The sequence below is a fragment of the Chelonoidis abingdonii genome, chromosome 8 (assembly GCF_003597395.2).
Source record: "Chelonoidis abingdonii isolate Lonesome George chromosome 8, CheloAbing_2.0, whole genome shotgun sequence".
Classification (NCBI taxonomy): Eukaryota; Metazoa; Chordata; order Testudines; family Testudinidae; genus Chelonoidis; species Chelonoidis abingdonii.
In genome coordinates, this window is record NC_133776.1 from 90,651,223 (window position 1) to 90,678,880 (window position 27,658).

The following is a 27,658-nucleotide window of genomic DNA, read 5'->3' on the forward strand; positions in this document are numbered from 1 at the left end:
TCTCTGCAGCTTGAGGTCTTCAAACCACAATTTGAAGGCTTCAATAACTCGGACATAGGTTAGAGGTTGTTATAGAAGTGGATGGGTAGGGTTCTGTGGCCTGCTTTGTGCAGGAGGTCAGACTAGATGATCATATTGGTCCCTTCTGACCTATGAGTCTATGAGCATTTTACTGGATTGAGCCTTTAGGCTGGTCTAACTCACACCTAAGTCAGTGGGAGTCTTGCTATTACTTTAAAGAGAATTCATTCAGGCCCTTAAAAACAAATGTTTTGTCATCTCATAGCCACATCTGGATTTTCTGCTTGAATCCTCTGTCAGCATTTCTGTTCAGCTGCTCTGTTTACTTCCCATCTGCTTTGTCATCCCTGTATCTAATATAAGACACTGTAGGAGATGAGGCACCTCAGGATGTGTTGAAGCAGCTGGTAGAGGAACGAAATGCTAGATATTAGATACTGTGAAAAAAGGCAAATTCCACAGGTGACTTGTACTCCATGTGGAAACTACTTCACATGAACACTCTGAACTCAGCAGGTTTGCACAAAATAAATTCAATAGGGCAAAAAACCAGAAATGAGCTTTGAGGTCTATTTTAAACTTAAAACTGTCCATTAGATAGAAAAAGCTTTGTGTAAAAGAATATTTAAACAGCTACTTCTAAAATGGTTGCTAGTTTGAAAACAATTCATTACCTAAATTGTATAGCAACTTGTATCTATTTGGTTGTTGCTATCTGCTTTCTGTATAATAGTTAAAACTGAAAAAATAAGAGCCAAATCCTGCAGAGCCAAATCATCACTTAAGCCTGTCAAAGGCTGTGGGGTATGGCACTAAAGAAATATTGTTGGTACCTGTTAAATGAAAGTTGTTTGCAGGATTTATAGTTACTTTTTTTTTTAATAAAATGTAAGATATTCCAACAATATATGAAGTATTTGCTGCTACTGTAATTCCAAAGCAAACTAATATAAGGATAGTGCAATGTGTGTTTTTGCAGCAGAAATACTAAAAGAATTCAAACACAATAGTTGTCCAATTTTGCAACAGTCACTTGTAGCTAATAATCCTGTTCTACTGGGATTTTTGTTGTGAGTAAGAATTAATCAAGTGAGCAAGTATGCAGGATTGGGCCCTATATTGTCCTGCTTCCCTTTCCTAAAACTCCTATTTATGTATTTTAAAGTAGAGATACAAAAAGTGAACCTGCTGAGTTAACCTGCTGTCTTCCAGTTGCTAGTGGCTTTAATATCTGTACTGATGACTACATGGAGTCTTTTACCATTTTTTGTAGTGTCTTTGAATCTAGTTTAGTATGTACTTGCTCACACTCATATTAAAGGTCACACTTTGGATCTGGCATTTCCCTGGGGGTTTTCAGAGTTATGAGTGCGCTTTCTTCTGTGTTTCTTTTCTGATCACTTTTTAATTACATTTAAAATTCCGTTTATGACACTGTTTCCTTCAACTCAATTAGTTCACTTCCTGCTCTGTCAATTTTGTATAAAGTGGGGCAAAATACTGCAAGTGATACACAACTCAAGTTCTTATCTGCTCGAGCCAGACTGTTTTGCAGGGCATGGAAGAGTTTCCAGGGCTAGTATAGGCTAATTTGTTACTGAGCTATGTTACCTTTTTGATAGATTCATTTCCTTTGGGTTAGAGTATTCTCCGCTGCTGTATCATTGATCAGACAGTTCCTTGGCAGAACCAGGAATTATGGAAAGTTCACAGGTCTCTATGGTGCATAGCCGAACACTGGGACATAAGAGCAGAAAGTAAAGGATGCAACAATAATGGTGTCGCAGCCCTAGGCGTATGCTCAAACATGGTGTCTGTATGGCGAATGGTCCGTCAAAAGGTCACATTGGTACCATGTGCAACACTGTAGTGCAGTGTGCAACATTATAGTGCCGTGTGCATTTTCCCGCTCTTTTTCTCTGGTCACCTAAGGGTCAGGCTAGTGTGGTGTGCAACATTATAGTGCCGTGTGCATTTTCCCGCTCTTTTTCTCTGGTCACCTAGGGGTCAGACTAGTGTCTTGTGCAAAAATACCAGCATGCCATGTGCATAAGGGTAGTGTGCCTGTTCTTGAATCTTCTGTCAGTCAAAAGATCAAGTTGGTGCTGTGTGCAGAAGCATAGGGCTGTGTGCAAAAGTAGTGTGTCGGGTGCAGCTCCCATTGACGTAGAGGGCACCAGCTCGGAACCTGGTTGGTGAAGGAGCTAGGGACCAATCAGATGCTGAGACAAGTAAGAGAGCTTTCGAATAAAAACATGTCTCGCACCAAAATCTGCAGGAGTATCTGCATGTTAGCTGGAAGACTTGGATCCTTCTTCCAGCTAAAAGGGTATCCTGCGGATTTAGCTGGCTCAGGATGGGTGGGATTAATTCGCATCAATTCATTATGCTCTCGGTGTCTGTACTGCTGGTCAGCTGCGCCTGGAGTGCGGTATTTGTATTCTAATTTCTGTAACATTCTGTTTGCTTAGCCTCTTCTCTTTTTCCCTCCCTTATTGTTGTTGTATATATTGTTGTTACTTGGTACCAAGTTATGTATATAGTATATATGAAAGTTAAATTGTTGTATTAATTGCTATTGTGGTTAATTGTTGTATTTTACAGTATTTGGTTAATGTGCGCATAGTTTATTTAGTTTTTGTGTATCTGTTCTGAATTTTAGTAAGCAGTTAATTATAGGTTGTTTGAATTCTTGTTGTTGGATGTAAATACATTGTTTCAAGTTGTGTAAATATTCTCATTCTAATAGTATTGTTAGTTAGTAAAAGCGCTCCTCCCCAGCCCAAGATGCAACTTATCCCCCATCAATAAACGGCCACATAGTTTTGAACTTTCAATCTGTTTTTCGTTTTGATTTTCCTCACTTGATCAAAAACTTACTCGAACCTGCATTGATCTCGGACAAATGGAAGACCACTGGGCTGCACGTTTTCTCTCCTCCCTCAAAATCCCATGCTTCTCAGTAGCAGAAACTTTTAAATGGTATATGGATACCCATTAATGCATCATACATTCATCTTGTATTTTTTATTTTTTTAGTAAATATCAGTCAATTTACATCACTTTCTAATTCTTTAACTTGTCAAGATTTCTCTAGCTAATTTATTCAAATGTTTATAGTTTCCTGTACCGAGGTATCTCTCAAGCAGGTGATCTACCTGCTATGGTTATCATCAGTACCTTTGAGTTTCCTGACTTAAAAGTAAACACTCTTGAAGAATCAACTAAAATTATTTTGGACTATGGTAAACTTCATGTTATTGGTGGCCTTTTTCCTTCTTATGTGTCTGTTGTCTTCATTGTAAAGAACATGTGTCTATGTTCTCCTTTTCAAATGACAGCAGACAACATGCTAAGTGAATCTGTTTACTAGCCAGTGATTTGTCTGTTATTTGATAAACATTGGTTATGAGATTGTCTTTGTTCAAGATAAAAATATGAAGGTCAAACGGTAGAGCTATACCAGAATTTTCCAGTTTGGGTATCCTAAAGCTAGGTACCAAAATACATACTGATAAATCTAAACCAGTGATACTCAGACTGAGGCTAATCTTTAATGCGTCTCTTGTGACTCTTTGCAGCACGGGATATTAAAACATTGTGTGATTAAATTATTAACCAATCAGGATGCTTTAACTATGTTGTTCGCCAATTGTAGGTAATAAAATGACTGACCAAGTATTATTATTTTGCTGTGAGGAAATAAATATCTATCGATAGATAGATATAGATATATAAAAATTTAAAGTTGATCACTAATTTGGCTCCTAAGCCACTGAGGTCAAAGTATTACTGATCTAAATAAATAGTTTGATCTTCAGAGTGCTGACAGCTCCCATAGGAGTCAGTGGGAAAGTAATGGGAGCTGAAGGTGTTTGGCATTTTTGAAAATCAACCCACTAATTTAAACTTGCCTCAGTTTAAACACTCAAGTTTAAAAATGTGAGCCTGGTTTCTTAAGATATGTCCAAACAGCAACTGGGAGCATGCTTCCCAGCATGGATACACGGATATGTGCTAGCTTTGCTCAAGCTAGTCTCTTTAAAGTATCAGTGTGGCCACGGTGGTGTGGGCAGTGGCTTGTTCTGGCTGCCTGAGTATGTACCCAGGTGATCAGATGGGATAGTAGTTGGACAGCTAGCCTGTGCCGCTGCTCCTATCACCGTGACCACACTGCTACTTTTAGCACACTAGCTCAAGCAGAGCCAAGTGATATCTGTCGACCTGAAAGGACACACCCTTTCAGCTGCTCTTTAGACATACCTTTAGTATTATGCCTCTTCAAAAAAATTAAAATGTCAAAAACTGCATCTGTATTCCATTTGTGTCCTAACTTTTGATAAATTCCAGTTGTGCTTCAGGTGCGATCACAGCACAGGTGCAAGCTTTGTTAAAGTCTGGAGAGACTTTTTGATTTGGTTGATCTGAGTCCTTTTGATACTTATCCTCTGGGAGTATCACAGGAACCTTGTTGCTGTAATTCCTTTTCAAGTGCTTGCTCATGTCCATTCCAATGTTGGTGTGTGCTCACCCAGAGCACCACTGCTGGAAATTTTTTCCATCAGTGTATCAGCTGTAGTGCCCCCTGGAATTACGCACTCATAGCATTGGTATAAAGCGTCTAGCTGCTCCGTCAGTTCCTTCTTACTGCTTGTGACAGTCACTGGAACCACCTCATTCTTGTTTCTGCAAGTACTCTTCAGTGGTCTTTTCACTCTCTTATTGTCTTGAATTTAGTAGTTAGGTTTCAGTTATTAGCTAAATGTTTAGTTAGGAATTAGCAAACCCCTCTAAGTGGACTGGGGCATGCCTTGATCTCTGGGATTTGAACCTTGTGAGTCTTGATGACAAGCCGATGCCTCTGAGTGACCCCCATTCCAGTTGCCTCAAGTGTATGGGGGAAGCTCACATGTTGGAGCGATGCAAGATCTGTAAGAACTTCAAGCCCCACACCAAAAGGATAGAGACGCTAGACTCCGGTCTGTCCTCATGTCACTTGGATTCGGCACCAAGTACTTTGGCCTCAGTAAGGAGCCTGCTGGTTTGGGACAGTTTGGATCCTCATTGTAGTTCCCCATATCTGGCACATGCTGGCGAGACAACCTCAGCACTGTTACCTGTTGCCAGTGCTTAGAAAGAAACAAAGAAAGAGTGACAGAGGCCAATTGCCAACCCCGAGGTTGGAGGGGCACATGGACAGTGCCAGGGTGTGACCCATGTTGGGTCACTCTGCAGCATCAACAGCCTGTTACACGTTGTTGACTCTGGTCCTTGAGTGGGAGCTGCTGAGTCTGGTGCCGGTAGACTTGCCACCATGGGACAGTCTCCAGAGCCCCACTACTCTACTAGTACCATCAATGCCAGAGGCCTTTGTGGCAGCAAGAGATTTACTCACTCTAACTGTACCGCCGTCCCTAGCCATATAGGAGCTGTCAGCGGCAGCATCGGCAGGAAATACTTCTGCGGGCTCGAGGCCTCAGGTTCAAAGGGGAAACTGGCCATGATGGTGCAACCTCTGTCTCCACCCTCCTGGCACCGTTCACCAATACTGGTTGGCACTGCTCCACCCTGGTTTCTGAAGGAATCCCCAGAGATGGACTTGGACGTGAGTCTTGCATAGCATGTAGGAGCCAGCACCGCCATTCCAACTGGTGCTATCTTGCTATGGACCCGAACCAAGAAGTCCCACCTGTGGTGTGGCCACCAGGACTGTGCCAGTTCCCCACATGGTGGCCTTTGTTGAACCCCTGGGGTTTCCCATCACAGCCAGGGTCACACTCCAGAAAGTCATATTTTGTGGTTTTGGAGCCCAGACTGTTCCCATTACCCACAGAACAGGATCCGGGGTCCTATACCAAGGCAGGCACCATGTATCAAGAAATATCATCGCAGGACCCATCCAGTGCCAAGGGCAAAGAGCAGGGCCTGATGCTAGTTTAGGCATCGTCCTCCTCTTCCCCATGTGGTATTGCACCTCCGCCCAAACTCCGTGCAGGATTATAAAGTGTTTTAAGAGCCCCCAAGGACGGTAGCTCAGAACCTGTATATCTAGGTGGAGGAAATCAGATTCTCCTCCCATTCCCTTGTGGACATCTTGGTGGCAATGAGAATGGCATTGCCTCTGAATGATGCCATAATGGACCCCATTTGTGTAATGGCAAACCGCAGCATTCCTTCAGCCGATGGCAAAGAAAATGGAAAAGAAATACTTTGTCCTACCTAAAGGGTTTGTGTTCCTGTACACTCATCCACCACTGGAGTTTTTAGTGGGGTTCACAGCCAATGAACAGGAAAGGCAGGGTGCCAAAAGGATGCCAAAAAGTTAGATTTTTGGGGGGGAGGAAGGTCTATTCAACAGGGGGGGCTTTAGCTCAGGATCGCCTATCAGCAGGCACTCCTGAATAGGTGCGATTTCAACTCCTGGGATTCTATGCAAATATTTAAGGAATTGCTATCACAGGACTCCAGATGGGACTTTGTGACCCTTGTAGAGGAAGATAAGTCCATAGTGAGGCATCTCTATAAGCAGCCCTGGATGGGTGGACTCAGTAGCCCGATCCATGGCCTCGGCTGTGACTGTGTGTAGAAGCTCATGGCTTCAATCCTTGGGCTTGCTGCACAGGGTCCAACACACATTACAGGACCATTTTTTTGAGGATATGCCACTCTCTTCTGAGCAAACAGACTCCAAATTTCACAGTTTTAAGGACTCAAGGGGCACACTTGAAGTCTTTAGGCCTTCATACACTGGCCTCCTTGAGGAAGCGCTATAGCCCCCATTTGATGGCTTGCTTCTTCCCACCACCTGCTCAACAGGACTATGGCAGGAGGAGGAGTAGGGGCTATAGGAGGAGACCTCTGCCACAATCTTCATCTGCATCCATGCCTGCACCCCTAGACACTCTGGGCAGGACAATTTGTGAATCCAGACTTCCCAGTTTTTGTGGACTCCGCCTCTCTGTCCTTCAGGAATCCTTCTCAGAAGCAACTTCTAGCCCAAGAATGCAGTCATGCCTAAAGGTGGGAACAACGGAGGAGGTTCCACTGGAGCTAAAGGCCTGGGGGTTCTAGTCCCACTATTTACTAATCCCAAAAGCCAATGGTGGTCTCAGACTGATTCTGGGCTTGTGAAACCTCAACAAATTGATGAAGAAGCTGAAATTCCATATGGTCTGTTTGGCCTCCACTGTCCCCTCCCTGGATCCAGGGGACTAGTACACTGCCCTCAACTTGAAGAATGCTTATTTCCATATTGCAGTCTTTCAGGGACACAGAAGGTTCCTCAGATTCATCGTGAACTATGTGCACTACCAGTTTATAGTGCTCCTGTTTGGCCTGTCATTGACCCCTCGCATGTTCATGAAATGTATGGCAGTCATTGTGAACTTCCTGAGGAGACAAGGAGTTTAGGTTTATCCAAAACTTGATGACTGGCTGGTCAGAGGTCAGTCCAGACTTCAGGTATAGGGAGATGTGAAGCTAATACAGTTGACCTTCCAAGACTTAGGTCTGCTTATAAATGCATAGAAATCCACTTTATCCCCAGTTCAGAGGATAGAATTCATCAGGGAAATACTGGACTCAGTACAGGCCAGAATGTCTCTCTCAGAAGCACGGTTCCAAGCAATAACAAGGCCTATAGAAAGCCTCTGGAATGAGTCACCCCGTCACCATGGCAGGAAATTGCTTGCAGCTTCTGGGCCACATGGCATCATGTACCTGTGTGGTTCACCATGCAAGATTTCATCTCAGACCTCTTCAGGCATAGCTGGTGTCAGTAAACTTTCAAAGCCACCACCAGCTAGACTCAATCATTACAGTCTCCCTATCTATGATTACTTCCCTCGAACAGTGGCTAGACCTGCTAGCAGTGTGCACAACAGTCCCCTTCTCAAGGCCCCAACCATCGGTGTCCCTCATCACAGATGCATTGGTGATGGCATGGGACACTCACTTGAGGCCCCTCAGAACTCAGGGCCTCTGGTCTCCAGAAGAGCTCTTGCTACACATGGGTGTCAAAGTGCTCTGGACAGTTTGCCTGGCCTGCCACATGTTTCAACCCCCACAGAAAGGGCTATATCAACAGGCAGAGCAGAGTGCACTCCTCTCACCTGTGCCTGGAGATACTTTGGTTATGGGAATTTTGCATAGCCTTGATTCACGTCAGGGCTGTCGGCCAGGTTCTCAGAATGAACTAGCAAATCACCTCAGCAGGTTCTTCTCCAACCACCACAAGTAGTCCATTCGCCCAGAGGTCCTAAAAGTCATCTTCCAGAAGTGAGGAACTCCCCCAATAGTTTCCAATGAAGCACAACAGGAAGTGTCTCCACTTCTGCTCTTTCCTGGGCCACAGTTCAGGATCTCTTACAGATGCCTTCCTCTTACCTTGGGCGGGTTTTCTCTCCTATGTGTTTCCAGTCATTTCTCTCATACGCAAGGTCTTGCTGAGGATCAAATGGGACAGAGCATTAGTCATCCTAATGGTTCCAGCCTGGCTATGACAGCAGTGTTTCACCACATTTCTGAACCTGAAGATGGAACCACCAATCCAACTACCTAAGGTTCCAGACCTGATATCCTAGCACCACAACCGCTTGCATCATCCGAATCTCGATTCCCTTCATCTCACAGCCTGGAAGCTCCATGGCTGAACCCCATGGAGCTAGCATGCTCGGGATGGGTTTGTTAAGTTCTTTTAGGAAACAGAACGCAATCTTCTAGAGCTATGTACCTGGCAAAGTGGAAAAGCTTCTCGATCTGGTCGTTGCAGAATGGTGTCTCACCCACAATGTTATCGACACCAATGCCATTCATTTTGGGCTATGTGCTACACCTAAGGTAGCAGCGGCTATCCGTGTCATCGATTAGTCCACCTGGCTGCAATGTTGGCAGGTCTGTCTTCTCAAACACTATTTGTAGTTGTTTTCTCAATCAGCTTGACAGATTGTACCCTTGGGTACAAAAACCAATCCCACCCTGGGATCTCAGCCTGGTATTGTCAAGGCTCATAGTTCCCCCATTCAAGACACTGGCAACGTGCTATCCATTCTTATTGTCTTGGAAGATGGCATTCCTGATCACTATTACTTTGGCAGGAAGGGTCTTGCAGATGAGGGCCCTTACTTCAGAACCTCCATACATGATATTCTTCACGGACAAGATCCAGCTGCATCCTCACCCAGCCTTCCTCTTGAAGGTGGTTTCACAATTCCATAGTAACTGAGATATTTTTCTTCCAGTCTATCTGAAAACATGCCAATAAACAACAGCAGAGACTTCACTTGCTAGACAACAGATGTGCGCTTGCCTTTCTACATAGAAAGGACTAAATACTCAACTTTTTGTGGCTGTTGCAGACAGGATGAAGGGTTTTCCAGTCTCAGCCCAGAGAATTTCATAGTGGATTATTTCCTGTACCCACCTGCCGACAGGCTGGACCTGTCCTGATGGCACGTTCCGCAAGGGCACAAGCATCTTCAGCTGCATTCATGGCACAGGTTCCTATCCAGGATATCTGTAGAGCGGCAGCTCGGTCATCAGTCCACACTTTTTTGTCTCACTATGCCATCACTCAGGAGGCTAGTGAAAATGCTCAATTTGGCAGAATGATGTTACAATCTGCTTGTCAGTGAGCTCCGACCCCCTCCTCCTACACCTGCTTGGGAGTCCCTACATTGAAATGGACATGATCAAGCACTCAAAGAAGAGAAAAAAAATGGTCACTAACATTCTGTACCTGTTGTTCTTCGAGATGTGTTGCTCATGTCCATTCCATTACCCGCCCTCCTGCCGCTCTATTGGAGTTAGCCACCAAGAAGGAACTGAGGAGCAGCAGGGTCCCTTATACGGGTGCTATGAGTGTGCGATTCCAGGGGGCATCAGACCTGACCCAATGGATACTACTAGGGAAAAACTGTCCAGCAAGCACACACCTACATTGAAATGGACATGAGCAACACATCTTGAAGAACAACAGTTACAGAAAGCTAGTAACTGTTTTTTTTCTGGATTGTCACTTCAAATCTCTGGAGAGAAAAACATGAAAATTGCACTCAGCACTTTTCTGTTAACTCCAAGTACTCTGAATATATGTCCCTACTAATATAAAGGGAAGCTGGTGAGCTTGTGATATCTGTTGGAATGGATTTTCATCATAAAGACAGATTCCACTAGATGAATCCTAAATTGTTCGTTACATTATAGCCATTGTTCTCTTCTGCATTCTCTCTAACTAGAGTTTTTGCACTCTAACTAGCTTACATTCCATAGGCATGTTTCTGTCTGTGATTTGTCAAGGAATCTAAATTTATTATTTATTAACCTGACACAGAAGACTCAAACCTTTTCTTGATAGATTAATTGAGTGTTATGTTATATAGTTTTGGGGGCATCTTTTGGATGAGATTTATAAAAGAAAAGTGTTTGCTTAGCTTGAAAAAAAAAAAAAAGGTCATGCATGGTCGTTTTTAAGAATAGGGTTTGTCCTAGTGGCAATACTGAGTGTTCATGTGGACTATATCAGTTGTTTTCAGCTGAATTACTTAGATTTTCCTTATGAACTGAAACCAAAATATGGCCACATTTTATAGCTACTGTACAGGAATAATTTAATAGTCTTTATCATTCAAGTAGCTTATTAATAAAATGTATTTTAGAAGAAATTGTTGTATCAAAAATGGAAAATCCAGAAATGCTGCTGCAAGGGAATAAGGAATGTAAGCAGGATTTTTCCCCCTACTAGGATAATTCAAGCTATAATAATTATAAAGCACAATAATTTTTAAATGATTTCACTGATATATATAATACTTTGCATTATAATTTGGAAATGTAAAGTGAAATGTGCAATATATTAACTTATGTTCTCTTCCTATTTAAAATGTTTTTGTTGTGACATCTGTTATAAACAAGAAATGTGAAAACATATATTTCCATCAGACTGAATTAACATACATAAGCTGCAGTATGGATGACCTTCAAGTGTGAGCTACTGTTGTAAATTGAGTATTTGTACAGAAGTTGTAGGGTAAAAGTGGTTAGAATTATTTTAAGAGCATTCTAGTCTGACATTTCTTGACAAAATTGAACTTTCTGATGGCTGACTCCTTAAAACTAGTTTGAGGGGGGGAAATTGAGTGACAGTCCTTATCCCCAGCTGGCTAATCAAATGTAGCAGATGTGCCAAGATGCCTTTCATATCCTTTCACTGAGGTTGGATTGACAAGTGGATGTAATTTGATGTGAATGGAAGAACTGAAGGGTATTTAGCTTTTGGATACTCTTGTTTTAAAATGAGTGGAAAAGACCTTATTAGATCAAGGTTTCACATTGACCTGACTCATACTGGATTGGTGTCACCTGAATGAAGAAATTGTACTGTACCCATTGTGGATGTTCTTGAATTAGGATCCATTTATTCTCTAGAAGCAAGCCTTCAAAATGTGGAATGCTAGAGAAAGATGGGAACAACAGAAAAATGCTAATATATGCACCTTACAAATCCCAAGTATCAATCAAAAGGTCTGTCCGGTCTTCTTACCTCAGTCCTGAAAAGGCTGAAGGTCTGTCTATCTAATTTTGTTTATATACCCATCCCATGCTGAATTCTGAGTAGAGTTGGTCAGGAATTTTTTCAATAGACCTTTTTTTAAAAATATGTTAATTAGTTTCCTATATGCAGGATGGAATTTTGAGAGGGAGATCCACTCCAGAATAGCTAATGACTAGTGGTTAGGCCACGCAGCTGGGATGTCGGGGAGATAGATTCAAGTCCCTGCTCTGCCTGATTCAGAGAAGGAACATATACCTGGGTCTCCCACATCTCAGGTGAGTCTGTACCTCTCACCAGGCTATAGAGCCAATCTCTCAGTCTGGCCCAGAGAATATTTAATTCTGAATACAATGTGGCACTGCTCCAGCAGAAGAGATGGAGAGAGAGAAACAGAGACTGGCTCGATATTAGACTGTATTAGATAAATGATCTTATGAAGGTCTTTGGTATCCCTACATGTTTAATACTCTAGCCCAATGTACAGCCAGTAAACCGTACTACCCCGGTAAGAAATTAGAAATTTTAAGGGCCATTGAGCATTCTGAATTTGCAGTGTGTTCAATAGCCCTCAAAATTTCTCATTTCGGATAGTACTTAAGATGATCTCTGTCTCCTCCAAAAATCAATGGAAAAGTCACTCCCTCCATCTGATTTAAATTTCTGTCCAAGTGATAGGAAAGTGTGTGCGCTCTCTCTCTCGCTCTCTCTGTCTGTTTATGTATTATGGTACAAATGGCTGACTTTGTAGGGTTTTGTTTGTTTTTCTTTTTGAAATTTCTAAAATGTGTTCACTACAATCTCCTGGCACAAGTACAAAATGTGAAACAATATACCTATTTCATTGACAAATATCAGCCGGGACAGCCTCCAACTTCAAAAATCCCATGTTTATTCCGGCATTCCTACTGTCTACCCCTCCAGACAAAAGCTTGGTAAATAAATGCACATGACACCATGCCACAAAGGTAAAAATTCTGAGGTTTTGTTAGCTCTGGAATTCACTTCCCTCATTAAAGCTCTTGCATTAACCTGAGATTGGCTTGCCACCAAGTCCCAGATATTCCAGTCAGGATTGGTAATAAAGGCATCTCAGCTGTTCTTAACTGATCTCCAGTTTAGGAGAGGGGAGTTCAGAGGAGGATTGACATAAAGTGAGTACTGGGGACTTAGCTCCTTATATCATTTGCATTTGTTTCCCCTATGTGAGCTGACTGAGCGTTTCCTTCAGTTTTCTATTTAAAAACACAGATAAAGGAATTGGTACATTATTAGTTCAAGAACTGTTTTTTTATTTTGAAAAATACCTGTGATAAAGCAAATTTGTGAATATATTCAGTTCAAAACTCAACACTTCAGTTTACTAATTGTATACCAGAAGTGTTCAAAAACCGTATGGCGCAGCAACCTGTGGACATACAAAGGACAGCAGATTCTTTAATGTTTTATTAATGTTTTGGGGGTCTAGATTAGCAGATTCTCTTTAACTAGAGATTATTGGTTATTAAAACAAAATGGACTCCTTTAAGTGGACAAGGGTATTTGGAAGGAAACTGACCAAAGGGTCAGTTTATTCACTAACCTTGTGGTTCTTTTCTTTCCACTTCATTTTGACAGTATCCTTTGTTCTGCTTAATTTTGGATAATTATTGTCACTAGTTTGTTCTTTGTGAGATAAAACCCTAATTCTGCAGTGTTTACTTGGGTAAAACTTACAACCTTCTGTGTAGGGAAAGGCTGCCAATGCCTTGCAATGAGGCTCACTGAAGACAGAAACCAGATATTTCAATCTGCATCCCAGACGACCTCACCAGTTAGTTCTTCCATCATCTGCAGGTAGAATCCACCAACCCTACATTTCTGAGTTTGCTCATGAGACAACAGGAAGTTTTAAGTGTGGTTCTAAAATAGCTTATTTTAGCAATAAACTATGATCAATTATACTTTGTTTTGCTGTTGACTCTCTGTAAGCATAAATATGGCTAAGAAACAACAACAGGGGCATTCGTAGTTACAAATCTCCATTGTTAGTGATCTTAGTAAACTATGGCTAAAAAAGACTGCCCATCTAAAACCATGATTGGATATGCTGGTATGCTAGAATGCTTGTAAAATTAGGGCTGTTGATTAATCACAGTTAACACACACAATTAACAATAGAACACCAATTGAAATTTATTAAATATTTTGGATGTTTGTCTACATTTTCAAATATATTAATTTCAATTACAACACAGAATACAAAGTGTACAGTGCTCACTTTATATTATATTTGATTCCAAATATTGCACTGTAAAAGTGATAAACAAAAGAAATAGTATTTTTCATTTCACCTCATACAAGTACTGTAGTGCAATCTCTTTATCGTGAAAGTGCAACTTGCAGAAGTAGATTTATTTTGTTACATAACTGCACTCAAAAACAAAGCTGTAAAACTTTAGAACCTGCAAGTTCATTCACTCCTACTTCTTGTTCAGCCAATCGCTAAAACAAACAAGTTTGTTTACATTTATGGAGCTAATGCTGCCCACTTCTTATTTACGTCATCTGAAAGTGATAACAGGGGTTCACATGGCACTTTTGTGACAGATATTGCGAGGTATTTATATGCCAGATACGCTAAACATTTGTATGCCCCTTCATGCTTCAGCTACCATTCCGGAGGGCATGCTTCCATGCTGATGATGCTCATTAAAAAAAATCATGTGTTAATGAAATTTGTGAATGAATTACTTGGGGAAGAATTGTATGTCTCTTCCTCTGTTTTACAAACATTCTGCCATATATTTCATGTTATAGCATTCTCAGATGATCACCTAGCACATGTTCATTTCAAGAACACTTTCACAGCAGATTTGACAAAATGTAAAGAAGGTACCAATGTGAGATTTTTAAAGATAGCTACAGCGCTCAACCCAAGTTTTAAGAATCTGAAGTCTTCCAAAATCTGAGAGGAACAAGGTGTGAAGCATGCTTTCAGGAGTGTTAAAAGAGCAACTATCCGATGTGGAAACTACAGAACCTGAACCACCAAAAAACAAAACAAAACAAAACAAAAACAGCCTTCTGCTGATGGCATCTGACTCAGATGATGAAAATGAACATGCATCAGTCCACACTGCTTTGGATTGTTATCGAGGAGAATCCATCATCAGTATGGATGCATGCCGCCTGGAATGGTGGTTGAAGCATAAAGGGACATATGAATCTTTAGCACATCTGGAACGTAAATATCTTGCAACACCAGCTACAAGAATGCCATGTGAACGCCTGTTCTCACTTTCAGGTGATATTGTAAACAAGAAGCAGGCAGCATTATTGCCCATAAATGTAAACAAACTTGTTTGTCTGAGGGATTGGCTGAACAAGAAGTAGAAAGTGGGCTTCTAATTCATAATTCTACATACACCTCTACCTCGATATAACGTGACCCAATATAACATGAATTCGGATATAACGCGGTGGATCAAAGCAAGTTCTATATAACACAGTTTCACCTACAATGTGGTAAGATTTTTTGGCTCCCAAGGACAGCGTTATATTGAGGTAGAGGTGTAATTCTACATTTGTAAGTTCAATTTCCATGACAAAGAGATTGCACTACAGTACTTGTATTAGGTGAACTGGAAAATACTGTTTCTTTCGGTTTTTACGGTATAAATATTTGTAGTCAAAAATAAATATCAAGTGAGCATTGTACATTTTGAATTCCATGTTGCAATTGAAATTAATATATTTGAAAATTTAGAAAACATCCAAAAATGTAAATAAATAGTATTCTATTATTGTTTAACAGCATGATTAATCATGATTATTTTTTTAATCACTTGACTGCCCTCATTAAAATATAAACTTTGTTAGTGAACAAAAATAGCAAGAAAAACTAGCGAAGGACTCCACGGTCATTTTTGTTGCATATCAGTAGAGTCTGTCTTGTATTTTTGTTGTTCAGTAGCCACTTCTGTGATGTTCCGATTCTTCCCATCTTTAGCCCCACTGGCTTTACAGAGTTGGAGAGTGTAGGGAAAGTGTAAGGGAAAGCAACACTTTGGAACTTCCTTTTAAGAGAAATTAGGGGGCACAGCCCCGTGAGATCCCTAGGAAGCCAGGGAATCCTGGGGATGCCAAGTTGTCCAGAAGCTAGCCATAGCCTGTGAGGCAGGGTGGCAGAATTTATGTAAATGGGCATCTGTGCAGATGTTTCCCTATGATGTGTACAGATCTGAGATGATTTGTGAGTAAAGGAATGGATTCTCCAATTTTTTCCACACGGGTGTGCCACTCCTCATGATGAAAAAGTGAACAGAAAATTTCCTCATGATGAAAAAGTGAACAGAAAACTTCACTAATTGAAACTCATGGAAAGTTATTCCTAAACATTTAGGGGACAGTAAATCTGGAACTGAAAAAACCCTGAAATTAAATGCGCCTTTTGACCATCTGTCAGGCATTATCTACACTGGAATTTTAGCCACTGAAATAGCTGCACTGGGGCACATACCTTGTGTGGACACAATTTACACTAGTTTTTGCCAATCCAAACTCTGAACTGTAGTTACACTGATGGCTAAAATTCCAGTGTAGTCAAGACTTCAGAAATACTGTGTGGGCTGGGAGTGCTTCCTCCAACAGGTAAGGAGCTATAATGCTTTGCTTCCTCCAACAGACAAGGAGCTATAATGTTTTAAGAGCTGTCTGGATGTGGGACAGAAAAAGGGGGAATGTGTGTGTGGGGAGAGAGTAGGAGGCGGGTTCTCTTGCTGCCAGTTCTGTTACCAGATTACAATACTAAAGGGAGAATCTCACAAAGAATTGTCAAAGCATCATTATCTAGTAGAGAGAAAAATATTCTGTTCTGCCCATCTGTACATTTTTCCTTCACAAAACAATCTTTTTTTTTTTAAGGGAGAAATTGGAATTTGCCATCTTATCCATTAGTAAATTTGAATTACGAGGAATTTTCTTGATTTCCCAATAACATAAACTATTTCTAAATTCCCATTAATATTTCCATACTTATTTTTATATATACCAGGGTTCAAAGGTCATATTGTTTCTTAGCATCGAAGTTGGAGCTAGCTATACCACAGCAGTCCCGTGATGATTTTTCATATTTATTTTATATATTCTCGTACCTCAGCCTTCTCCCCTCCCCACACACAATTTGTGTAAAACTTGGATTTTGTATTAATGTCCTCTAATTTCTCCTGAGACTATAGCTTTTTGGTAAGAAGAGACCTATCATAAATCCTCTTGAACTTTATCTCCCTTAGGGAATATTGAAGTATTTTAGGTAACAAGATTAGATGTGCAAAGCTAAGATAACAACCACTTACAGCACTATAAGTGCTTTGCAGAAAATGCATCCTATGGGAGTTAAACCCCTACAAAAGCTTGTATATTTAAGGAAATATTCTGTGTATTGCAAGGAAAGTGTTACAATTCCTTTGAATATCAATTGTTGTACACAAAAGTAAATTTGTTTCGATGCATCTAAACAAAAATCATCTAAAGTACTGAATTCATTAGCTGCTACTTTCTAAATTAATATATAGACTGAGGGGTAAACGTGTAATCTAATTAGCATTTGTGAGACTTATTGGGCTGAATTCAGTCCCTGGTTTCTGCCAGTGCAAAGTGATGGAAACTGAGCTGCAGGCTGCCAGTGGCAGACAAACCGCCTGGAATAGGACACAGCAGAATAAGCTACTTGTAGCCTAAGCTTTGAAGTGCGAGTGTGATCGCAGCGCCAGCTCTCCCAGCACTGCACGTACTCCACATCCTCATGGGGTTTAGCTTAAGCGCTGGGAGCCGCGCTCCCAGCGCTGCAGCGCTGTTTACACTGGCACTTTACAGTGCTGTATCTTGCAGCGCTCAGGGGTATGTTTTTTTCACACCCTTGAACGAGAAAGTTGCAGCGCTGTAAAGCGCCAGTGTAGCCAAGGCCTATACCTCTATACGCAGCAGAACTTTCTCAACTGAGAGTACGGGTCTGATATTCAGTGTGGGAGGACAGTTCTGCAATCCTTATTCAATGAAAACTCCCCAACCTACCTTCCTGAGAGTCTGTTTTCACAAGTGAGGATATGCAGAGAAGAAAGAGAGGTTACTTATATATGGCTCTTTGCGAGTGTCTCCTCTGCATATTCATTGTGGTTCCTGCCCACCTTCTACTCTTTCGCAAAGTTCTAGTGTTATACAGCTGTGCTGTGTGTGGAGTGACTAAAATATTTGGGGATTGTATAGCACTTTAAAATTGTGGCTCTGATTCAGTCCCATAGGGGGGCACTTGTGCTGTCCCATCAGTCATTGGCTTTCTAAAAAGTTTCTGAAGTTCAGTGGCACTGGAGAGCCACATTCCATAATTCAGCTTTGTGGTAAACTAATGTTGCAAAATTTTACTAATTGTTAAATTTGTGTATGTCAAGACTTTTTATTAATATACATTCCTACCAGAATAGAAGAAATAAAATTAAAAGACATTAATACACAATTTATAGCATACATTGAAAAAATGTCATTACATTGAGGGACTTCAAAAGGCAGTATCTGGCCCAGAGTCATTTAATCAAAAGACTTTTCTGTATCTGTTGTATTTATAATGCTAAAACAGATTTCCCAAAATGGAGTATGTTAAAGAAAATATTGCTTCTAATTTCTAAAATTTTCTCTGAATGTTTGTGTTTTGCAGAGATGGAATTCTGTGAAAATCCACACATTGTGTGCTCTGGCTACCAGACAGACTTGCATGGTGTATCTCAGCATGGTTACCCGTTGGAGATGGGTTCAGATGTGGATACGGAGACTGAAGGTGGTGCTTCACCACCAGATCATGCTCTGAGGATGTGGATGACAGGGATGAAATCAGAACACAGTTCCTGTTTGTCAAGCCGGGCAAATTCAGCTTTGTCCCTCACTGACACTGACCATGAAAGGAAGTCTGATGGAGAAAATGGTAATAAAGCAATCATATAGTATACTAAAATATAAAGAGCAGCTGATTTGAACCTTTCCTCTTCTTGTTTATTTTTCTTCTCTTTCTATAGATCCTCATTCTATAGACAAATCGAAAGGCTTAAATTATGTGTATGTTCATAATATACATTGGAAAATATGAAAGTGAGATGTTTGGGCTAATTTGTGTATTTCCTTTTAACAGTGGAAGCAATGTTAGCTTCCCGTTTGTATATATTAGGAACATAGAGGCTGATCCAAAACCCATTTAAGTTAACTTTAGCGGTCTTTGGATCAGTTGTAGTGGATGTACTTCAGGTAGGAGCTCATTCTGCAAGCACTGGTGTCATAAATAGATAGCTAAGGGTTAATGTTTCTTTTACCTGTAAAGGGTTAACAAAGGGAACCAAACACCTGACCAGAGGACCAATCAGGAAACCGGATTTTTCAAAGCTCAGGGGAGGGAATTTTTTTGGTTCTTTGTCTTTGTCTGGCTCTCAGCTATGAGAGGGGATCTTTTTCTATCTGTAAGCTTCTCATCTTCAGTTTCCCAGTTGTAAGTACAAAGGTAGCAAAACAATAGGCTTTTATATGTTTTGTTTTGTATTTACATGTGTGTGTGCTGGAATGTTTAAATTGTATCTCTTTTTGAATAAGGCTGTTTATTCATTTTTTTCTTTTAAGCAATTGACTCTGTATAATTGTCACCTTGATACAGAAGATATTTTTATGTCTTTTTCTTTCTTTTTTATATAAAGCTTTCTTTTTAAAACCTGTTTGAGGTTTTTCTCTGGTTAAGGCTAAGGAACGAAGGGAGGGGGGAAATCTCTTTGTGTTAGCTTGACTAGGTTTGAATGCATAGCCTCAGGGGAAGAAGGAGGGGGGAAGGTAAATTGCCCTCTCTGTTTTGCCTTCAGGGAGTTTAAGTATAGTATCGCCCAGGATAACCCAGGGAGGGGGAGCTGGGGATGAGATAAAGAGGAGACAAGGGGAGGAGGTTGTTTTCCCTTTGGTGTGAGACTCAGGGTTTCTGAGTCTTGGGGTCCCCCAGAGAAGGTTTTGGGAGACCAGAGAGGGAGTCAGGCCCTGGAAATTCCTGGCTGGTGGCAGCGAGATCAGATCCAAGCTGGTAATAAGCTTGGAGGAGGTTCATGCTAAGCACCCAGATTTTGGACGCTAAGGTCCAGATTTGGGAAAGATGCTTATGATAACTGGCTTCTGGTCATAGTACTTCAGACTGACTAGTTCCAGTTGACTCTAATGGTACTACCCTCAGTTAAAAGTACTATGCTCAATATTAAGTGTTTTCAAGATCAGACCCTTTTTTGTACACTGTATAGTTAGTAGTCTCCTATGGAGGTGGGATAAGCCCTTTACTTCAGACTCCTGTCATACTGGGCAAAATGCTAAAAAGCATACTGTTGGGCAAAGCCCTGATTTTCCTGCCAAAATGATTGGATAGGTCTTTTTCATCACTAATGTCTGTGATTCTTGTAATATGTGATGCTTTATCACTGTTGTTGAAAGAGTTTGTGTTCTCTTCCAGGCTTTATGCTTATGTAGTAATTGAATGTTCCCAGAAGGTAGAATTTTTTTTAAAAGTTAGTGAGAGTCAGAAAATCAAAGCATTATTCACCTCAATGTCTCAAGCAACAAATAGAAATATTTTCTAATAATTTCCCCACTGAGTATTTCAGAGCAATAGGTAAATAAATATACTGATGCTTAGTGGAAAAATATATAATGCCTATCCCATGTTCTAGTTTTGTATTTATACATGTAGGCTACAGTATAGAAATTGTGAAATAATACATTTTAAAGATATATAGATGCCCACACACAGAGACACACATATATATGTATTTTACTGGCTAAGAAAATATCAGAAGGGGGCAATGAAAATAACTGATACCATTGTAAGTGTTCAGAGTAGTGCTGTTTTAGTAGAGATACAGTGGTAGAGTGTAGTAAGGTCCTGTGATTAATGTCCCTTTTGTAGATATATTATATGTTTTGACGGTACTAGAGTTCAGATCATATGTGAAGTTGATAGTGTAATTATAATTTGTGCTGTGGGTGATTCTCATACAATTCTCCTTGTACATCAGTAAAAATGTCCCATATATGTTCAAAGTTACAGGAGCATAACTTCCCTCATGTGCTTTATCCATCTGAGGATTAAGTCTTCTGTCCCAATGTTCTTTATTATTTTGCTAGCATCTAAGTCGTGTGACTGCTGCCACTTTCTTGTACAGAGAGCAAGTGTTGCCTTCTTTCATCTGTCACCTGAATTCTGCCTGTTGGATATGGACCTCTTTCTTCCACTCAATATTATTCTTTTGCCTTTTTAGGCATCCTGGTTCTTAAATAAGGATTAGCAGGTTTGAATATGGCCTGCCCTGGGATTGTATGCCTGCTCAGCACTGGAAGGTTTAAAGGGAAGGCTGATTGCAAAGGGAGCACACTTGTTTGTGTCATGGAGAGAAGAGGATCTGTTCAGTCCAATATTTTAAGATTTTTGGAGTTGACACCTTTAGATATGGTTAACTGTTTGACCAAGATGTCAAATTCTACTTGCAACACTTTTTTATTGCTGGGTCATTGTGATAGTCGATTGATCATAAAGTTACACTAAATGTCATATTTGGGGTCAGTAACAAATTCCTCCTACTGCAGATTGGGTAGCTGTGGGGGGAGGGGGAAGATGCTGGTGTTACCTTACTCCCTATGCATTGGTTGAATCACGGACTTCTTGATATTAGGGGAAGGAGGCCTAGTTATAGGGTTTTGAGGATGGAGTAACTTCTTGTAGATTCATAGATCTTTAAAGCTAGAAGGGGCTATTGGGAATATTTAGTCTTACCTCCTGCATAGTCCAGGGCATAACACTTCCCTCAGTGATTGCTGCATTAAGCCCATAACTCCTAGTCCTCCATAAATCTTTTGTCACTACTTTTTAATCAAGGTGCCTATTGTTTTAGGTTACATTCTTAGCCATGGATCCCAAATCCTCTCCTCTGATTGGGAACAGGAGGTTGAGGGAAAATTGAGGTGTTGCACTGCTTTTGGGAAGGACATTGGAAGTGAGAATACTGGTATGAGACATTATCTATCAGAACTCCCAGTTCTCACTCTGGGGAATTGACAGGGTTGGGGTTGATATCCTAGGCTTCATTGTACTTCTCCACCTATGGATAGGACACAACAATACTTATTCGTTTGTAAAAGGCATGTGGATAAACTTGGAGACTATAGGGATCTAAGCCACTACTGGTTAGTTAATAGTTTTCATTCACAGGTTAAGTTTATAAATAAATTCGTGATCAGAGGACTTGAAGCAAGAGATGTGTGCGCGCACATGCAGTATATACTGTGCTAGGTTGGCTTGCATACAGTTTAAAAAAAAAAAAGGCGCTCTCTGAACACTGTTCTTTTCAAGTCTTAAATGACTGTAGTAATAAAGAACAAAACTTAATGAATTGCCCTCCCTTTACACTTAGGACTCTCTTCATAAACCAGATGTGCTAAGTTTATCCTTGAATGTCATGTGATATACACTGAGACCTATCTTTTCTCAGTTAGTGTGAAAATAGACTTTGTCACCATCAGCACGTTTCTTGGTAGGCCACCTCAATGAACATATGTGGTGTGAAATTGGGTGACTGCATTATCAGGTTGAAAGGGAGAAAGTTATGTTGTGAAATATTGTTTCTGCTTCCCCAAAGCCTGTCTTACCTGACCTGTAAAGTGAGACCTGGAGAAGAAGAGACCTGCAGAAGGGTTTGGAGGGTTTGTCCAAATGGTCTATGAAATTGGCTTCTTTCAACTAGAATAAACTTAAGGGGAAATGGCTTTTCTATTAGTTCCATAATTTAGTTTCTTAAAACTTATATTCATTACTTGTAGTATGAAAAATGCTCATTTTCCTTTTCCCGTAGTGTCCAAAAGAGTAGTATCATAACAACAGATAGATAACCACTTTTAAGTGGCAGTGTTAGAAGGATCCAAAGATCCAATGCTTCTTTTACATTGATCTCAAGCAAATTCACTCTTGCATGCTACATGGTACTGGATGGTATTTTCAGTGGGCAAGATCTTGACGTGCTTTCTCACTTTTCATTCAAGCAAAGCTCTCATTAATGCCAGTGAGAGTTTTTCCCTGGCTGAGCACTGAATACATTAAGAATAAGGACTTCAGAAGACCATCTATTAAATGATATGTGTATAGTTAAAAAAGTGATCTAAACGGCTTTGGCAGTTCTTGTCCATTTGGGGTGGTCAAACACATTTTTTTGTATCCCTCACCTATGCAAGTATTATATATTTAGTTAATTCTTGTGGATAAATACCTTTTATTCTGTACAAGAAGTCATCCAACCACATGAAGAATATGGGTCAAAATGTATCCTAGTTACATTCAGTCAGTTTGAATGGGTGGAACTGAGAGTAAAATTGGCCCTACATATGTAAAAATAATGAGCACACTGAACAATGAGTGAGGTGCGGGGAGGGGCGTTGTTGAGATTATGAAAGGAAGTTGGGTACCTCTCTAAGGGGTTAGAGAGGCATGGAGTGACTTATATGGCAGCTGCAAAGCAGGCTAGCATGTGGATGTTGACCCATTCCTCCCCCTCTCTCAGCTGACCGAAAGAGAGATGGCACTATATAGGTCCCTGCTGGGAAGGAAAAGCCATCTTTTACCTGGGCCAAGTGAAGCAACTCCCATCCATGGAACTGGTGAAATACCAGGCTGTCAGGATCCTCTGTGGGCATTGCGCTACTTGCTCCTTTCTTTGGGGGCTGGAGTGGAGTTTCTCCCTCGGCACCAGATTGGCCAAGGCAAAATGGGGTTGGTTTTTTGCCTTTCCCCCCCAGCAGGTTTTGAGGGGGGGCTTAATTGGGGCAAACGTGGAACAGGAGTTAGAGTCCAGTGTAGGTACTCTGTAGGGATGGGATACAGTGATCAGGTAAAATGGATTGGTAAAAAATTCAAAGGAGGCATTTGTTAAAGGAGCGGAAACATGGGGAGTTTGGAACTTCTTTGACTGGCACGAGGGGACCCCTCTATACTTTATAGCTACCCCACCCTTCATTTGAGTGGGGAGTCAGGTCTTATCAGTGGGTTGACTGATGAGTCCCGGATGGGTAAGGGGGAGAACTCATGAAAGCCTCTGGATATATATGAAAATTGTCATGGAATTACTTGCACTCTTCACTTTTGTCTCCCGGCTGCTCCCAGATAGTTAAGAATAAAGCTGGGGCCTAATCAAATCACATCCAGTGTCTCCAGTCCTCCTTCAAGCATAGCTGGACAAAGATATGATCACTAGAGAGTCTTAATTTTTTTTCTCTAGATTACAGTATTTTTGACAGACAATATAAAATGTGAATGCTATAGTTCTTTTAACTTGGCTGGCTGGGTGACATGATTCTGGGTTACTGCATCTGTTGCTTGCTATTCTGAAGATAATCTAATATGGGGAAAGAGATAAGATATTGGGTTATTTAAAAATGCTTACTATGTTTACATGGTGTACTTAAATCCAACTGAACAACATAGCTTGCAAATTTAACTGGATACTTTAAGCATGATATATCCATATTTAACATCTTTAGGGAATATTAACTCTTGCATGTAACAATTTTAATATCCCTGGGTTGTACTATTTATAGTTACTAATTTCTTACTCAAAGTAGCTGGTGGAAGATGTATGCTTTCTCTTGAATTTCTTTATGAATCTAATCAACGTTCTTTATTATATATACTGAGTAATTCTATCTGATAGTTTACTACATAACTTATTTTTCTATCAAACACCCGAACTCTGTCATAATTATTACTTAAACACACTCTTGTTTAGGAAGCATTGAACAAATTGTTTGAGTACCAATATTTTCATTTAAATTAGTTGTTCTCAGTGTTAATGACAATTAATAATAGCCTGTTAGTGCACAGACTGTCTTCAGCTTTGCCTGAGGCTAAGCAAAATATATATTAACTTCTAGTAATGAATGTCCAATTTCTTGGGAATTGTTGCTTAACTCAGCAATGCTATATATAGCCTGTTATAATATGTATACTGTTACTGTATAATGTGTGATGCTGCAGGTCTACCAGAAAAGCTACACAATGACATCCTGAATGGTATTTATAAAAACAGAATAAATTTTATTGCATTGAAAATTACCCTCAACCTATTAAAATCATATTTTCTATTAATCATATCATAATATAATTTTAATTGGTATCAATAGTTTAATCTATCAGCATACTATTCATAGTAATTTATGTCAGAAAAGAATTCCTGTGTGCACATATGTTTGTAACAAAATTACAATATCTCATGGTCAGAGAGTGATACTAATGTTTGTTTTTGCTGTTGAGAATGCTGTTAAAACATATTTACATCTGTTGTGTCCTTGATTTTTTCAATTGCTGTACTCATCAAAGGAAGTACAGGATCTGGTCTTTGTTTTGCATTGCTATTTCTGACTTAAAACTCTTGAGATTTGGTTCGTGGATTTTCTTCATAACATCATTATCTTTACCTGAAAACAACAACAACAAACAGAATAAACAAAAAGCCCACTGAAGTGAATGGAAACACTGCCTTGGACTTTAATGGGCTTAGGATCAGGCACAATGTGCAGTCATAAGTGTTTTAATAATATTAACAATACCTAGAAAGCAGATTGCAAAACTGGGAAAGTATTATCCTAATTTGACACATGGGGTGAATGAAGCACAGATAGGATAAGTGATTGATTTGTGCAAGGTCACACACTGAATCAGTGGCAATGTTAGCCCTGGGCTATCAATCAGATTTAACAGGCACCAGTGTAAATCGGACATAACTCCATTAAAGTTAATGTACACCACTTTAGATCAGATCAGAATTTGCTTTCAGTGTTCTAACCTCAGCACTGTTGTCTGCCTACTATAAACCCTTACTGTATTAAGGTTACAGATAAAAATTGGGTTTAATTGTTTAAAAAATGTTCAATTAATAATTGTATAATCTATATAAATGTATTCATTTGACACATTTAAATGGGAGCAGTGACCTACTACATAAAGCACTGGACCGGGTCTCGAGGGACTTGGGTTCTATTTCCTGCTGAGCCTCTGGCCTGCTTGTTATCCCATCTGTAAAATAGGGATAATGATGCTCATCTCATTTATAAATGAAAAGTGCAGCAGCAGCCAGTTTCCAGTTTCATTTACTCTGGGTGTCAATAGATTTACTCTGAATTTAATCAGATTAGAATACCACTCTCAGGAAGAAGTAGAAAGTTTCACATTTTAATGCAAGATGATGAGAGTATTGGAATTAATTCTGTTATTATTTACTGTTCTTTTGGAAACAAACAAAATCATCAAATCCATTTCTCCATTTTTCTCTGCCTTTAAATACCACATCTTCACACAGGAAATGACGACAAACAACTGCGTTATAACAGTGCATTTCCTGAACAATTTATCCGTATGAATCATTAGGCAAGATTTTTGTTTAAATTTACTGTGGGTAAACATGGAGTCAGTCAGTGCTTAATTTGTGCCAGGGCTGAGACACGGCAGCTAGGCTTGGCGGTTCATGGCCCTGGCATCTCTGGACTTGCTGTGTCATTTATGAAAGTAAAAAAATTGCTTGAGCCCGAGCACCTCTTTCATTACAAATTAAACACTGGGTCATCCCCTTAACTTCAGTGTTACTCTGGATTTACACTAGTACAACGGAGATAAGAACTTGGCCCACCAATTTTTAGGTGGAATAATGCAGCTAAATCTCAGCAAACTGCGTTGACAATGTAAGGGGTAAAGATCCAACTTAATCCCACATCAGGTAATTTAGAATTTAAGGTTACTCTGTCCATTTCTGATCTGCACTGTTGTCATGATATTGTAGCATATATTGTGTATAAAATCAAGGATTTACACTATCAGACACAAACTCCAGACACTTATAAGGGATAGTCAGACCACCAGAGTTGTACATACTCTGCAAAGCCGTATGGCTGAATCTCCAGAATGTTGAGTTTATCTAGGCCCTTAAAACCTGATCTTGCCTTAGATAATTTCAAATATTAGGCCATTAATGTTGTTTGTAAACATGAATTTTCAGTTGCTGTTGGGTTGCTTTGGGTTTTTTGTTTTTGTTTTTGTTTTGTTTTTTGTTTTGTTTTTTACATTTGCATCATTTTGTTTTTAACAATAGTATAACTTATATTGCATACTTTCTCTACAGTTGATGCAGCTCTAAAGGAAGTATGCAAAGCCTTGCAATGACAGAGTAATGACTTTCCCAGGAATATTAGAGTATAACTTGACATTGTAATGGTTCTGTAGGAGCCTCTAGTAGGGTATAAGACACTGCCGTGGACTTTGTAATGACTCCTATGGAAAGGTTAGTATTTCAACGGAAACATGTGTCATTTGAATTGCTTTGGATATGTCAGAGACACATCTGTTGACATTGTAACGTTGATTCAATTGTAATGTCTTGAGAGCACTGAATCTGTTGCTGACGTTTCAGACATTTATGAAACATAGTTATTATTCATGACCAGTTATTTTTCAATATTACGGGCCAAATTCTGTCCTTTAAATGCACGCATTTGTTACTTTGACTTCACTGGGAGCTGAATCAGTGTATCTGAGGGCAGAAGCTGGCCCCATGTATTGTTTTTATTCTTATGGTTGAATAGTGATATTTTAAAATCAGTAAATAGTGTTTTTAAAGTTTGCTGTTCACAACGTTTATTTCTACAGCAGCAAACACTATACTGAGGATAAAATGCTGGCAATATTTAATACTCTACATTAGAGCTCATTGGAACAATTTTGGAACTGGGGAAAATGTTTTTGGTGTTCTAGTCCAAGTGACCTTTGCATACAGCATTGCAAATACAACAGTATATTTATACAAGATTGTGATATTTTTAGCCTTACAATTTTGTTCTCCTTCATTGCAAAGTTGGGGGGAGGAGAGGGAGAGAGAGAACTTGAAGAGAACAGTCAAGTTTAATTTTTATACCAGAGTGGGCTAAATTGGACAATAGAGCTCAGAAAAAAAATCACACTGACAAATATGCTTCCCTCCTCTGTGCTGCGTGGGGGTGAGAATAATGCACCTG

General features: G+C 40.0%; 1 protein-coding gene across 9 annotated transcripts in view; it reads left to right on the plus strand.

Annotated features, from left to right (window-relative positions):
- The window catches only part of TENM1 (teneurin transmembrane protein 1), a 1,495,391-nt gene that overhangs the window by 1,125,379 nt on the left and 342,354 nt on the right, over nucleotides 1-27,658 (plus strand). For 8 of the 9 annotated variants that reach the window (XM_075068828.1, XM_075068831.1, XM_075068830.1 and 5 more), the window contains one exon: nucleotides 18,261-18,524. The exons of the other annotated variant lie outside the window; for it this stretch is intronic. In XM_075068828.1, coding sequence (XP_074924929.1) covers nucleotides 18,261-18,524 — 264 coding nt within the window. The remainder of the gene's footprint in view (nucleotides 1-18,260; nucleotides 18,525-27,658) is intronic. 9 annotated transcript variants of the gene reach the window in all.